Source organism: Neovison vison, chromosome 3 (genome assembly GCF_020171115.1).
Source record: "Neovison vison isolate M4711 chromosome 3, ASM_NN_V1, whole genome shotgun sequence".
Taxonomy (NCBI): domain Eukaryota; kingdom Metazoa; phylum Chordata; class Mammalia; order Carnivora; family Mustelidae; genus Neogale; species Neogale vison.
In genome coordinates, this window is record NC_058093.1 from 64867737 (window position 1) to 64882559 (window position 14823).

The window sequence follows — 14823 nt, forward strand, 5'->3', positions numbered from 1 at the left end:
CAGGGCACCTGAGTGGGTCAGTGGGTTAAGCCTCTGCCTTTGGCTCAGGTCATGGTCTCAGGGTCCTGGGATAGAGTCCCACATCAGGCTCCCTGCTCAGCAAGGAGCCTGCTTCCCCATCCCCTCCCCACTGCCGACGTCTCTGCCTGCCTCTCTGCCTACTTGTGGTATCTCTCTCTGTGTCAAATAAATAAATAAAATCTTAAAAAAAAAATAAAAAGGAAAAGAAAATCCACCCTCCTATAAATAGGTCACTGAAAGGGAATAAATAGTATTTCAAAAGTCTTTCTGATCATTGTGAATGTTGTTTGTCACCATACCAAGATATGCCAAGTGGATTTTCTTAAAATTTAGCTGCATTGTAGAATCTGAAACCACATACTCTATTACATTGAAACCAGTGGCCTATCTCTCAGTTGGAAGTGATCTTTTCCCCTCAGCATCACTGAATTATGCAGATCATCCACTGTTGACACAGTCTGTTATAGAACCTCAGTGTTTCAATATGCAATGTCCACCAATCATATTCATTAATATCACACATGACTAATCTCATCAGAAAAAGTAAGTACTGGGCTGTTGTCACACTTACAGTGGCAGAGGCAAGTTTCCCAAAATCCTTTCTCTGCTCTAGAGCCGAAAGGTATTATTGATGACAAATATTGTCAGTTGTTTTCCTTGAAGTGTCAGGCTCACTTGGTTCATTTTGAAAAAATATCTGCCAAATCCTTAGTCTGAATAACCACAGTTTGTCAGTTATTCTTCTGAGTAAAAATGGTGTTCCACGGGGATTTAAAAAAAAAAAAAAAAAAAGGCTAATTCAGCCTACAACTTAATCTCACAAGAGCTTTTCCTGGAGACAACCACAGTACTTCACGATAGAAGCCTACCTTGCTTTATTGCATTTCACTTTCTTGCCTTTCCCAGATAGCACATTTTTTTTTTCTTTTTATAAATTGAAGATTTGTGGCAATCCTGTACCACGTAAGTCTGGTGGTGTCATTTTCCCAACAGCACTGGCTCGATTCTTGTCTGTAATATTTTGGTAATTCTCACACTTTTTTAAAGGCTTTCATTATATTTGTTATAGTAATAGGACATCAGTGATTTCTGATGTTAATTTTGCAATTGTTCTGGGGCCCATGGACCATGCCTATATAAGATGGTGAGCTTAATCCATAAATGCTTTGTGTGTTCTAACTGTTCCACTCACTGGCTATTCCCCTGTCTCTCTGCCTTGCCTCAGGCCTCCTAAGTCCCGGAGATCCAACAATATTGAAATCAGGCCAACTCATGACCCTACAATGGTCTTTAACTCATGACCTACAAGTGAAAGGAAGAGCTGCCTGTCTCTCACTTTAAATCAAAAACTAGAAATGATTAAACTTAGTGAGGAGGGCAGGTCAAAAGCCAAGACAGGTCAAAAGCTAGGCCTCTCGCACCCTTTAGGCCAAGCTGTGATTATAAAAGAAAAGTTCTTGAAGGAAATTGGAAGTGCTACTCCAGTGAACACGTGAATGATAAGAAAGCCAACAGCCTTATTGCTGATATGGAGAAGGTTTTAGTGGTTGGATAGAAGACCAAACTGGTCACCACATTCCCTTATTAAGCCAAGCCAATCCAGAGCAAGGCCCTAATTCGCTCTTCTATTCTCTGAAGGCTGAGAGAGGTAAGGATGTTGTAGAAGACAAGGTGGAAGCTACCAGAGGTTGGTTCCTGAGGTTTAAGGAGAGGAGCTGTCTCCATAACATGTAAGTGCAAGGTGAAGCAAGTCAGTTATCCAGAAGACAGAGCTAAGACAATTAAAGAAGGTGGCTACAGTAAACAACAGAATTTCAATGTAGACAGCACAGCCTTCTATTGGAAGAAGGTACCATCTAGGGCTGTCATAGCTAGAGAGGAGAAGTCAATGCCTGGCTTCAAACTTCAAAGGACAGGCTGGTTCTTGTTAGGGGCTAATGCAGCTGGGGACTCTAAGTTGAAGACAATCTTCACTTACCTTTCCAGAAGTCCTAAGGCCCTTAAGAATTATGCTAGATTGGTTTATAGACTCTACAGCCTATAAACGGAACAAGAGACAGCACCTTTGCTGATAAAATGGTTTACTGAATACTTGAAGCCCCCTGTTGAGAACTGCAGCTTCGAAGAGAACAGTCCTTTCAAAATATTACTGCTCATTGATGATGTACTTGTCACCCAAGAGCTCAAATGGAAATGGGACAATGAGATTCATGTGGTTTTCATGCCTGCTAACACAGCATCCATTCTACAGCTCATGGGTCAAGAAGCAATTTCAACTTTCAAGTCCTATTATTTAAGAAATACATTTCATGAGGCTATAGCTGCCACAGACAGTGATTTCTCTGATGGATCTGGGCAGAGAAATTTGAAAACCTTTTGGAAAAATTCACCTTTCTAAATGCCATTAAGAACATGAGTGATTCGTGGAAAGAGGTCAAAATGTCTCCATTAATAGGAGTTCGGAAGAAATTGTTTCCAGACCTCACGGATGACTTTAGTGGTTCAAAACTTTAGCGGAGCAAGTAACTGCAGATATGGTGGAAACTGCGAGAAAACTCGAATTAGAAGGGGAACCTGAAGAAGGGACTGAATTCCTGCAAGGTCAGGAAAAAAACCTGAGCAGATGAGAAGTTGGCTTTTTATGGATGAGCAAAGTGGTCTCTTGAGATAGAATCTACTTCTGGTGAAGATGCTATGAAGACTGTTGAAATGACAACCTGGGTGGGCTTTGTAGCCACTGGAAAATTTAAAATATACAGAGGTTGTGATGGGATTGGTCTGGGGTGGGGGCTGGTGCCTGGGATTTTTGAGCTCCCTAGGTGATTCAAAGGTTAGAGTTTGAGAACCACTGTTCTATGCAAGTGCTTCCCAATGTGTGAAACACCAAATAAGCTCCCAAGCTTCCCATCAAGCAGTGGTTCTCAAACTTTAGCATGCACCAGAATCACCGGGAGAACTTGTTAAAACACTTGCACCCTACGTCCCAGAAATCCTTAGGCCTGGGATGTAGACATAGAATTTATGTTTTTATCAGATAGCTTCCAGATGAAGCTGACACTGCCTGTTTGGGGACCCCGCTTGGAGAACCACTGTCTCGGACTGGAGCTGGAGACCCAGAGCTGCTACCCGGATCTTCCTGAACTGATAGGCTGCCTTGAGATTTTTGTCTTATCTTTCTCCTCTTTCAGTAAGGGCTGGGGGGGAGGGGTGGAGAAGTTGAGTTGTTTTCATCTAATTTCAGTCTTCGCTTTACCTGTACTTCAGGAAATGTTGCCTAGTGACACAGCCTCCAACTACGGTTATGCTAAAAGCCTCTAAAAATAAGGCCCGTTAGTCGTGAATTGCCAAAGTGCTTATGAAATTGCTATACGTAATGCATGTTACTTAACTTCAGGAACTAAAATCTGTAATGCTTACGTAAATGTGGACCAACTGAATGTTACTTACACGTACTTACGGTTTCTATTCTGTCTTTAAGGGAGAATTATCTTATTTTATATTTTTACTAATGCAGTTTCAAAAACTTCACCCTGAAAACAACAAGACTCAATTGCTTTATAAAACTGCAAGGCAGCAGATTAAAAAATGCCGTAAACATTTAGACTTGTCTCAAGGCAAGGCTCACAACAATCAACAGTGAAACAGAGATGTTGCACTCAAAGCATGTTCCACTTGAGCTGAAATGCCCTTTTTGCTTAAACCACTTCATTAAAAGTGCTATATATATGGGGGGAAAAAAATGTTCTCCCTGCCTCTGGTCATGCCAACAATGGAAATCATACTTCACTTATTATATTGGGCAGGGAGTAAATGCATTTCTTGGTAGAACCAACATCCTTGCTCCTTGGGCCACTGTTTTTCTTACATAAGCAGATACATAAGCACCGCCCACCTTTTCAAGCTTGAGCCCAGTATTTCTAACAGTGGTGGGAGAGTGGAGCGGAAGGAGATGAGACACTGAGCAATCTACAAACAGCCTGTTTCTCAGCTGGGGCTAAACCGTGGAATCACAAGGGGACACCTTCAAGACGCCCAAAGCCCAGGCTGTCCCAAGAGCAATTACTTTAGGGTATCTGGTATAGGACCCTGATAAGAGTAATTTTGTGAAGTGCCCCAACTATCTCCTGAGTAAACCACTGTTCTCTGAGGTAAGGAACCACATCACCAAGATACAACTTTGTTCTTTAGATGATTTTCAGACCCCCAACATTCTCCTTTAGAAAGCAAAGAAAGCTCTGAGATAAAAATGATAAACAGCTGAGAGATAAAAGGGCCACCACCAGCAGCAGTTTGTGAGGAAAAATCCTTCTGAAATACTTTCTTTTATTCTTCAAGAAAATAGCCAAACGGACAAACGAAGGCAAGTGCATCTGAGCCGCTGTGGTTTTACCAGGATGTCAGTGTTCTACAGACGATTAGGCCCAGAAGCAATTCAAATGAGCTCTGTCGGGTGGATCTCAAACTGGCAGGCAACAGGTAACAACAAAGAAACCCCCTCAGGTTTAATGAGGGCTGGACAGAGAATGAAGTGACCAAAACCGAAGGTTGCTCTTGAGTCTGGCTTTACTTAATGTCGTTAGCTATCTTTTGGGGAAAAGCCATTAATTTCCATCTTCTGGGAACAGCACATTACTACACTCTCAAGCTATCGGGGGAAGGGAAGACTCGCCTGGGTTCTCCTGCAGGACTCCGGGACCAGACAGGCCCGTACTATTCAATCTGCTTATCCAAGCCCGTCATCCAAAAGGAAGAATCCACAGAGACACAGTAAACCGTAAAACCACACAGCTGCAGGGCCCTGATTCTCAGAATGAACGGTGACTGAGGGGATGGGCTGGGAGCTAGACCAGAGGGGAATCTGCAGTGCCTACACTGTAACCATGGGCAAGTTAGCCCCACAGAGTCTCGGAGTCCCAGGACAGTAAATGAACCTAAGGATATCACGATCTAGCAAACACGGGATGCCGAAGAAAGTGTTTCTCGTTCTTCGTGCAGGCAAGGCCCAGGGATTTTAAGGGACTCTAAAAAGAGGGCATGAAGCAGAAATCACCATCTTAATTATTTTACAGGAATTAAAATAAATGTTAAGGGAAAAATGATGGCTGACGTTTCTCTGACTGAGGTCTGTATTACACTAATATATTTAATTATCAAGCCCCCCGCGCTGTGCCAGCTCCTGTGCCAGGCAGTAGCCTCTGGCCCCTGGAGGCTCTAGACTTGAATTTGTGGGGGAGAATAGCAGAGGGGCACCTGAGCCAGGACTGGATGTCGCAGAAGGCTTCCTGGAGAAAGTGAAATTTAAGCAAGAAGCTGGAACATGCCTGCATATCGGGTAGCCGAAGTAGCTGCCCAGAGAAGCTGGATGGGTATTTTAGTGCGAGAGAGAAGCACATACAAAGGGCCAGCTGACAAAAGTAGAAGGAGAGAGGAGAGAATGAAGGGAGATACAGCAAGGTAATAAAGCAGGAGCCCGAAAGGGAGATCTGGTCCGGGGTTTGAGTTTTAGGAGCATTTTGCAGTGCAGAAGCAGCACCCTGGCCACAGGCACAGGGTGGTGAACGGAGCCTGAGACAGGCAGTCTGTGGACAGGAAGGTGTGTTTCAGGAGATGAGAGAACCCCGCTAGCGTGCCAGAAAGGGGATGGAGAGACGAGGACGGAGTTACGCGAGAGAAGCCACAGAAGTAATAAACAGACTTGAGTAGGAGAGGAAAGGAGTTTGACCTTCTTCTTACTGTTCAGGGAAGACACACTAGGGGTTTCTCTAAGACCTTCGGGAACAGGAAAGGGGCAGGGGTGCTATTCCTGTTTCATAGGTGAGCAAGTTTAGGGAGTGTGGGGATAAGCCAGCATGGGACACATGAGTGGCTCAGTGGGTTACACCTCTGCCTTCAGCTCCAGTCATGATCCCAGGGTCCTGCCATCCAGGGTCCCGGGATCGAGCCAGAATTGGGCTCTCTGTTCAGTGGGGAGCCTGCTTTCCCCCTCTCTGTCTCTCTGCCTGCTGCTCTACTTATGATCTCTCTCTGTCAATTAAATAAATAATTTTTTTTAAAAAAAGCCAGCATGAAAGCTTTCATCTCTTATTTCTGTTTACATACTCAAATTTAGGCACCTCTTCTGGAGGTGTTGTGTGAGAACTTCTTTCTTATGCTATAAAAAATGAATAAAGAAACATTAACGGGCTTGAAATCCTGACACAGGCTACCATTTTCCCATCAATATTGTCTCATATGAACGAAATATGTTTACAAAGTTGTAGGTGAATTAGAAACATAATAAAGGTGACAGATGAGTCCCAAAGCAGAAGACAGATTTTTCAGTTTCTTAATTTATCATTCTATGTCTCAGTAAAATGTTCTTTTGTTATTGAAAACAAAACAAATGTCTTCAGTTAAATTCTTTCTGTGAGAATCTTTGTGTTTTTTTGTTCGTCACACAGCCTAGCCATCTGAAATTAGATGTGAGGCAAGATCCAGAAAGTTAATTAGAGCAGAGCTAACATTTACTGTAACTAATCACTTCGCATCTTTGGCCGCACGCATTTTCCATTAAATTCTCACAAGAAATAAAAAAGACAGATCATCAATACATATTGTGCACAGCAAAGTGCTAGTCATTTATATCTTAAATTGCTTGCAACATTCTGACTGGCTCTTGCTAAGATTTACAATTTTAAAATGAGTCACTTAGTGTACTGTTTGTTAAAACTTTCCGGAAAATCGTCCCTTTTGACTATTTGGACTGCTCCCTGTTTCTGCCCGTGGTCACCCTATCTCTCGCTTTCAGAACGATGCCAGGACGCTCAGGATCTCAATCTCTGTGGCCGCTCTAGTGTTTAAATTCAAAGTCTACTAGCACTGAAAACCTGCTGCAACACCTCTTCTCCACGAGAATCTATTACCGTGATTTGAAATGTGGAGTTAAAATGTTATGTCTTTGTTCACTAGCCTTCAGTGAGTAGTTCCACAATTGCTTCCAATTACCTAAAGCATTTCTACAACAATCAGCCTCAATTTTAAAAGTTAGAACCACCTGGCTTTCACTTTGGGAAAGCTTTATTAAGAGTGTTGGTGGGAATGAGGTTTAATTTTGTCTATACGGTCAAGGTGCCATGCAAACTGGAGGCAAAAATGGCACGGGCTCCAAGATTTCTCAAATGGCTGTTCTTAAAGATGCGCTGAAAACAAGGTACGCTCATGGAAGAGGAAATTCCCAGTCGTGGTCAGAAAACATTCCCAAAGTTTAAATCGGCAAAGGACAAATGCAAAAATGGATCCCCAAAGAAAGCAACAGCAGCAACAGAATTACAGAGCAGGCTATAAAACTGTGTGATTAGTCCTTGCTGGCAGAGCATGGCAAAATATTTACCTTCTTTCCAGACCTTTCAACTTACCAACTTAAAGGTCAAGGTTTTTAAAGCTTTGGGATCATCTACAATCTTCTGTAAATTAGCAGCCACTGAAAAATACAAACGTAGAGAAAAAGTGTCCAAATCAGTTACAGTAGCACTGGATTTTCACATCAATGGTTTGGAAAATCTGACTAATCATGCAATAAGCTGCAAAATTATTTCTTTCACAGGCATTGCAAAGTCCATATAAACAACCAAATTAGTCTCACACATTTTCTACAATTTATATCTTCAGTGCATCTGAATTCATCACTATACATTGAGCCCACATTTCATACAGCAAACTGGGAAATTACTTTCCAGTGGAAAGTAGAAGTTGATAGCAGCCCCCAGGTTCTCTACCTCTTGGTTTTTCACAACACTCGACACTACGAAATTTATTAGCCAGCAGAGGGCAGCACAAAATAGAGGCGAGGTATTGCAAAGAAAGGTTTTTCTGAAAAGAATTAAGGTCAGTCCGCTTTTCCCAGCACCATTTATTGAAGAGACTGTCTTTTTTCCACTGTATATTTTTTCCTGTTTTGTCGAAGATTAATTGACCATAGAGTTGAGGGTCCATATCAGGGCTCTCTACTCTGTTCCACTGGTCTATGTGTCTGTTTTTATGCCAGTACCATGCTGTCTTGGTGATCACAGCTTTGTAATAAAGCTTGAAATCAGGTAAGGTGATGCCGCCAGTTTTATTTTTGTTTTTCAACATTTCCTTAGCGATTCGGGGTCTCTTCTGATTCCATACAAATTTTAGGATTATTTGCTCCAGCTCTTTGAAAAATGCCGGTGGAATTTTGATCGGAATGGCATTAAAAGTATAGATTGCTCTAGGCAGTATAGACATTTTAACAATGTTTATTCTTCCGATCCAAGAGCATGGAATGGTCTTCCATCTTTTTGTGTCTTCTTCAATTTCTTTCATGAGTGTTCTATAGTTCCTCAAGTATAGATCCTTTACCTCTTTAGTTAGGTTTATTCCTAGGTATCTTATGGTTCTTGGTGCTATAGTAAATGGAATCGATTCTCTAATTTCCCTTTCTGTATTTTCATTGTTAGTGTATAAGAAAGCCACTGATTTCTGCACATTGACTTTGTATCCTGCCATGCTGCTGAATTGCTGTATGAGTTCTAGTAGTTTGGGGGTGGAGTCTTTTGGGTTTTCCATATAAAGAATCATGTCATCTGCAAAGAGAGAGAGTTTGACTTCTTCATTACACCGTATACAAAGATCAACTCAAAATGGATAAAAGACCTCAACGTGAGACAGGAATCTATCAGAATCTTAGAGGAGAACATAGGCAGTAATCTCTTTGATATCAGCCACAGCAACTTCTTTCAAGATACGTCTCCAAAGGCAAAGGAAACAAAAGCGAAAATAAACTTCTGGGACTTCATCAAAATCAAAAGCTTCTGCACAGCAAAGGAAACAGTCAAAAAAACAAAGAGGCAACCCACGGAATGGGAGAAGATATTTGCAAATGACAGTACAGACAAAAGGTTGATATCCAGGATCTATAATGAACTCCTCAAACTCAACCCACATGAAACAGACAAACACATCAAAAAATGGGCAGAAGATATGAACAGACACTTCTCCAATCAAGAAATACAAATGGCTATCAGACACATGAAAAAATGCTCATCATCATTAGCCCTCAGGGAGATTCAAATTAAAACCACATTGAGATATCACCTTACACCAGTTAGAATGGCCAAAATTAACAAAACAGGAAACAACATGTGTTGGAGAGGATGTGGAGAAAGGGGAACCCTCTTACACTGTTGGTGGGAATGCAAGTTGGTGCAGCCTCTTTGGAGAACAGTGTGGAGATTCCTCAAGAAATTAAAAATAGAGCTTCCCGACGACCCTGCAATTGCACTCCTGGGTATTTACCCCAAAGATATAGATGTCGTGAAAAGAAGGGCCATCTGTACCCCAATGTTTATAGCAGCAATGGCCACAGTCGCCAAACTATGGAAAGAACCAAGATGCCTTTCAACGGATGAATGGATAAGGAAGATGTGGTCCATATACACTATGGAATATTATGCCTCCATCAGAAAGGATGAATATCCAACTTTTGTAGCAACATGGACGGGACTGGAAGAGATTATGCTGAGTGAAATAAGTCAAGCAGAGAGAGTCAATTATCATATGGTTTCACTTATTTGTGGAGCATAACCAATAGCATGGAGGACAAGGGGCGTTAGAGAGGAGTAGGGAATTTGGGTAATTTGGAAGGGGTGGTGAACCATGAGAGACTATGGACTCTGAAAAACAGTCTGAGGGGTTTGAAGTGGCGGGGGGGTGGGAGGTTGGGGTACCAGGTGGTGGGTATTATAGAGGGCATGGCTTGCATGGAGCACTGGGTGTGGTGAAAAAATAATGAATACTGTTTTTCTGAAAATAAATAAATTGGAAAAAAAAAAAAAGAATTAAGGTCAGTGCCTTTGAATCCCCCGCCTATAAAGTCATTCAATTCTCTGCACCCATTTTTATCAAGGCAACAAAATACAATGGATAACCTCTACGACTTGGGCATCTGTGTTCACGCTTTCAGAGCACAATAGTCTGTCAAAGCCTCAAAGAGGCACCTTGAACAACAGCCAAGTTGGCTGAAGAGGGACAAGCCCTAGAGGCTGTCGTTTGGAGTTCAATAGTGAATATATGTTTCTTCACTATTGAAGGATTCATCAGAGACCCGTCCCATCTTCCACGGGATCATGATATATTTGATACTCTGGCAGAGATGTCCATTTTTTCCAGCTTCCTCCCCTGGCTTAGGGTACAGAATTATCAGAAGGTAATGATGACAGAAATTTAAAACCTCACACTTTCCATATCCAAATCTAAAGTCTCAAGGACTGAAAATCAAGTAAGTGCTGCTGGTGAGGGAAAAAGAAAGGACTGCTGAAGAAAGAGAGAAAGATCTGTGTGTCATTTTTATTTTTCATGTGGAAAGTTATCTGCTGCTTCAGTAATTAGGTATCTGAAATGTTATGTGACTATTTTAAGATAAAAAAATTAAGATAACATAAATATTTTGAGAAAAGGGTTTAAAATAGAAAATCTAAGTAAAGAGGAGAAAAATCTGCACATTTCATGTTTCTCTAAGGTTGACTAAAAACAACCTAGAGACATGGATTTTCTGCAGATCAGTTTATTTCATTTAATCTATCAGCTGCAGAGGAGAAAAAAAATGAAAATTACATACTCAATATGGCCTATTTCTCTTTATAAACCATAATTATAAGCATCATTTTATCTTCATTTGTTGCTCTTAATACTTCCACTCTGAGCAATCTGTAAAGTTTCGTTTATGGTAACCACCTCCCCTTCCCCGGGCCCGCCTGCCCCATCTTTTTCTCCTCTTCCTTTTGCCCACACAAGCCAACCACACACATGTCAGGTAAAACCTGGGCCATAGGGGTGCCTGGGTGGCTCAGTGGGTTAAAAGCCTCTACCTTTGGCTCAGGTCATGATCCCAGGGTCTTGGGATGGAGCCCAGAATCATTAGGCTTTCTGCTCAGCGGGGAGCCTGCTTCCCTGACTCTCTCTGCCTGCCTCTCTGCCTATTTGTGATCTCTGTCTGTCAAATAAATAAATAAAACTCTTAAAAAAAAAAAAATGAACCGGGGCCACCAGCCTCAACAGAGTTATCATCACCAAGTGTCTATTGGCCTCCTCAGCCGTTTCCTGAGCATATGTCAGATGATAGAATCATCTAGTAATCCATACAGGAAATACTGGCTCGTGGAGTGAAAAGCTCAGCTGTGCAATGCTGTTCACCAAAGCCAGTATTTATGATGTCAGAACATTCTGACTGGACGCAAACTGCAGCAAGTGCACAGAATCTCTATGTTTTTAAAAACTAAAAGTTCCTCTGATTTGGGTTGATTTCACGAGTCACTGCAATGTCTTCCTGTGAATTTCAGTCCTTCATTAGAGACTCTTAGTTAATGTGGATGATGTACTGCCCCATTCTGGGTCATATATTTCCAGTCTGCTCTGTAATGTTCCGCCAAAAGCCACGCTCTGTCCTGCACGAATTCACAGCCCTCTGTCTGGTGTGCATGCCTGTGGGTTAGCGCCATTCTCCAAGGAACATGGCTACTCGAGTTGTAGACTCGGAAGGCAAAGCTGAAATGCTAACATCTTCAACAATCGTCCCGGAAACCACATTCCCCAATGGTGAGCCCTCTACCTCGGGGACATTAGAAATTCAAATTCTGTCTTCGACTCAAAGCAAAAATAGCAAAACTGGCCACTTACCTGATTACTCATCCCAGCTGCTAGGCTTATTTTCAATTTAGTTGATTCTAATTTGTTGTAAAGTGCTATAAAATACCTTCATTTAACTGACATCACATAAAATTCAAGGTGATGCTAATTTCTCTTCCACTAGCAATGCTCATTAAAAAGATGGGTGTCACTGTTTTCTCCCTTCTCCTGACTGTGCACCTGGATTTCAAAAATAAAAATGTGCCTTACCTGGAATATGAGCGGAGAAGGAAGGGTTGGATAGGACTGGTCAGCTTTAAGAGCTTCTCAGGTATGTGCTGAAGTACCACTGAACTTCACGCTTTAAGGCACTTTGGGATTCCCCAAAGTATGGGGCTTCTGAACTTTGCCTGCTCAGTGGCCATTCTCTTATTTCTAATCCTTCCTGGCTTTCCCAAATAGAACTCTCTGATGCAGACGCTGCCTTCCTGGAGCTTGTCCCTTCCCACCCTCTTCAGTCACAAGTGCTCTGTTTCTTGGCACAAAGGGCACAGAAAACACTCACCAAGGTACCGGGAATTGTGGTCCCCTTGCCCTAGCACTGCGGCTACAGGCTACCTTTGTGTGAATCATCACTACTTCTTGGCTGTTTGCGGGGGTCTCTGTGTTGCATTTAGGCTTGAATCTCTATCAGTGTTCGGTGCTCTTTTGGGATAACATTTGACCTAAGGTATGGTCGGTATCGTGCTTCGTGAAACTGTAACAATATCATTAATGACCACATGAGAAAGACGCCAATGCTCAGTGGCTCCCTGATCGGATGCAAACAAAGATGGAAATAACATTGTCCTGGGGGTCATCGATCAGAGGCAAGGCAGCAGAACTGACGTGTCTCTAGCAAACCAAGTCTGGCACTCTTCAGACCCTGTTTTCTCTATAAACTTGTACTACTCAGATTCTCCACATTAGGACAGTTAGAAAAGTAACAGTTACATAATGACTATTTACAGTCTGTGTTTGCATTACAAGTGATTAGTAGAAAGATACACTTTTCTCCCCAGATACCAGTGTATTTCACAACAACTCATAGAGTATTGACGTTCTGGGGGCCGGGAGTGAATTTACCTAATCTGAGCTATTCCCAAACAAGAGCTGTGAAGAAAAGCACCCCAGTGAACGCCAAGTCCAATGCATTCCCCCTAGAGGAAATTCTGAGAGAAGACAAAAAAGCACAGACTTGGGTTACCTGACAAGGTGATGTCACAATATTGTTTGATCCAAGGACATGACCCAAACATCTGCTGTGTACCCTGCGCTGCTGCGTAAAGGCAGCAGAGGATTGCAAAGCAAGAAAGAGACACAGGTACTGAATGGGAATCCAAACTTCTAAGGAAGGAAGAAAGGAAATGATGGGACAGTGGGTCTCTAATGGATACCGCTGTAACACTAATTCAAAATCACAGCTAATTATTATGTTTGGGACAAAATACAACAGATTTGTCCTGTTATTTTCCCCAGATCTCCAGGCTTTTATCTTCAGATGAGTATGTGAATCCCCTAGTCAGAGTGCCTGGGTTAAAATCCTGCCTCTGGCTTAGAGCCATGTGACCCCATGAACTTGGACAAGTGTACGTAAGTGTCTTTGTGCTCGAGTCCACATAATCTGCAAAATGTGGATATGAATAGTGCCGACGTGACAGAGTTCTTCTGGGGACGGAGTTTAGACACATACAGTGTTTAGACTAGTGCTTGATGTACTGCAAGTACATAAAAGGGTCAGCTTACTCTCTCTAGCCTGGACAACTGCCTATCTTCACTGACTTCCCTGCCTTCAGTCTTAACTCAGGAGCCCTCTTATACTCACCAGAGAGACTTGGAGAATCTAAGTCATGAACTGGGGTGTTTTTGCCTCCTCGTATAATACTGTTTAACTGTTCATATCCACTTCAGGATTAAGTCCAAGTTTCTAATGTGGTCTATGAGATCCTCCATGGTCTGGCCCAACCTACTTCTCTAGTTCATTTCTGCCACATACTACCCTAGATTTTCCTGGGAAGGGCTCCATAACCACTGCCCTCCTCTAGGTATCTACCCCTACTCTGTATCATCAGGTGCTGAAACAACCCATTACAGAGCTTGTTTCTCCACTTGATTCAAACCCTTTGATAACCCAGACAAAATCTTATTCACCTCTGCAAAAGGTTGATCTTTGAAATATACCCGTATCTACAGAGACTGAGGACTTCTTCCCACTTCTACTGCTACTACCCAAATGCAGATGCCACCGTCTCTCGTCTGGCTTCACACAACAGCCTCCTGTCTCCCTGCTTTCAACTTCTCTCAATGGTTCAGCCTCTACCTAGCAGTCAGAAGACACTTCTCTGACAGTTTTGTCTTTACGATGTTTGAAATTATTTATTTCTCTTCATCTCTACCACCTCCATCCCATCTCATCTATTAGGAACCAGCAAAACTGGCTACTTTTCATTGTTTTTCAAGAGATGAGGGACTAGGGCACTGTTCAGATAAACCACCCAGGCTGGCATAGGTGGTAACCCCAAGAAAAGGAATCTACAATATAAGTCCAGGATGGACATGATGAGCGTCAGTATGGCCTCAAGACTACCTACAGCAATGAGGACTAAGTCATACCACTAACCTTCCCTCTTACAACTTGCACCAGAAAAAGAAACCAGTCATTGCTAGAGGAACTTTTCCCAGGTGGATCCAAACAATACAAGGGATGGACTATTGTGGATACTTGGGTGTGCAGCCCTGATCTTCTTTTTAGGAGTGAAGCAAACGTTCTCTCATCTGCTGGGATTATTGTTGGCCAATGACTCTTAGCTTTGTCCCTCTTTGGGAATTGCCCTTGGAAACCTTAAGACAATCTACAGACAAACATGGTACAACAACCTTAGAAGGCATTTCTTTTAGCAAATTTATGAAACAATGCAAATGAAAGAGAAGCACAAAATAAAAGAATATAAATTATGATACCAAATATCTGAAATGTAGAGGGGAGAGGATTAAAGAATGAGTTCAAAAAAATTAAGTGACCATCAGCTTAATGTAGACTGCTATATGCAGAAGATGCTATATATAAAATGAATGGTAACCACAAATCAAAAAAAGTTACAGATATGCAAAAAATAAAGAGAAAGGAATCTAAATATA

General features: G+C 42.1%; 1 protein-coding gene and 1 long non-coding RNA gene across 7 annotated transcripts in view; one reads left to right on the plus strand and one right to left on the minus strand.

The window, feature by feature from the left end:
• Window positions 1-14823, plus strand: part of LOC122902561 — a 37220-nt gene that overhangs the window by 9764 nt on the left and 12633 nt on the right. Inside the window, exon 4 of one of the 3 annotated variants that reach the window (XR_006383823.1) lies at window positions 4357-5854. The exons of 1 other annotated variant lie outside the window; for it this stretch is intronic. This is a non-coding gene — a long non-coding RNA (uncharacterized LOC122902561). Of the gene's footprint in view, window positions 1-1246; window positions 1896-4356; window positions 5855-14823 lie in introns of those variants that run through there. One more of the 3 variants, XR_006383825.1, reaches the window with a different exon arrangement.
• The window catches only part of STK39 (serine/threonine kinase 39), a 302762-nt gene that overhangs the window by 8349 nt on the left and 279590 nt on the right, over window positions 1-14823 (minus strand). For all 4 annotated transcript variants that reach the window (XM_044242263.1, XM_044242266.1, XM_044242264.1 and 1 more), the window contains one exon: window positions 7416-7480. In XM_044242263.1, the coding sequence (XP_044098198.1) occupies window positions 7416-7480 (65 nt within the window). The remainder of the gene's footprint in view (window positions 1-7415; window positions 7481-14823) is intronic.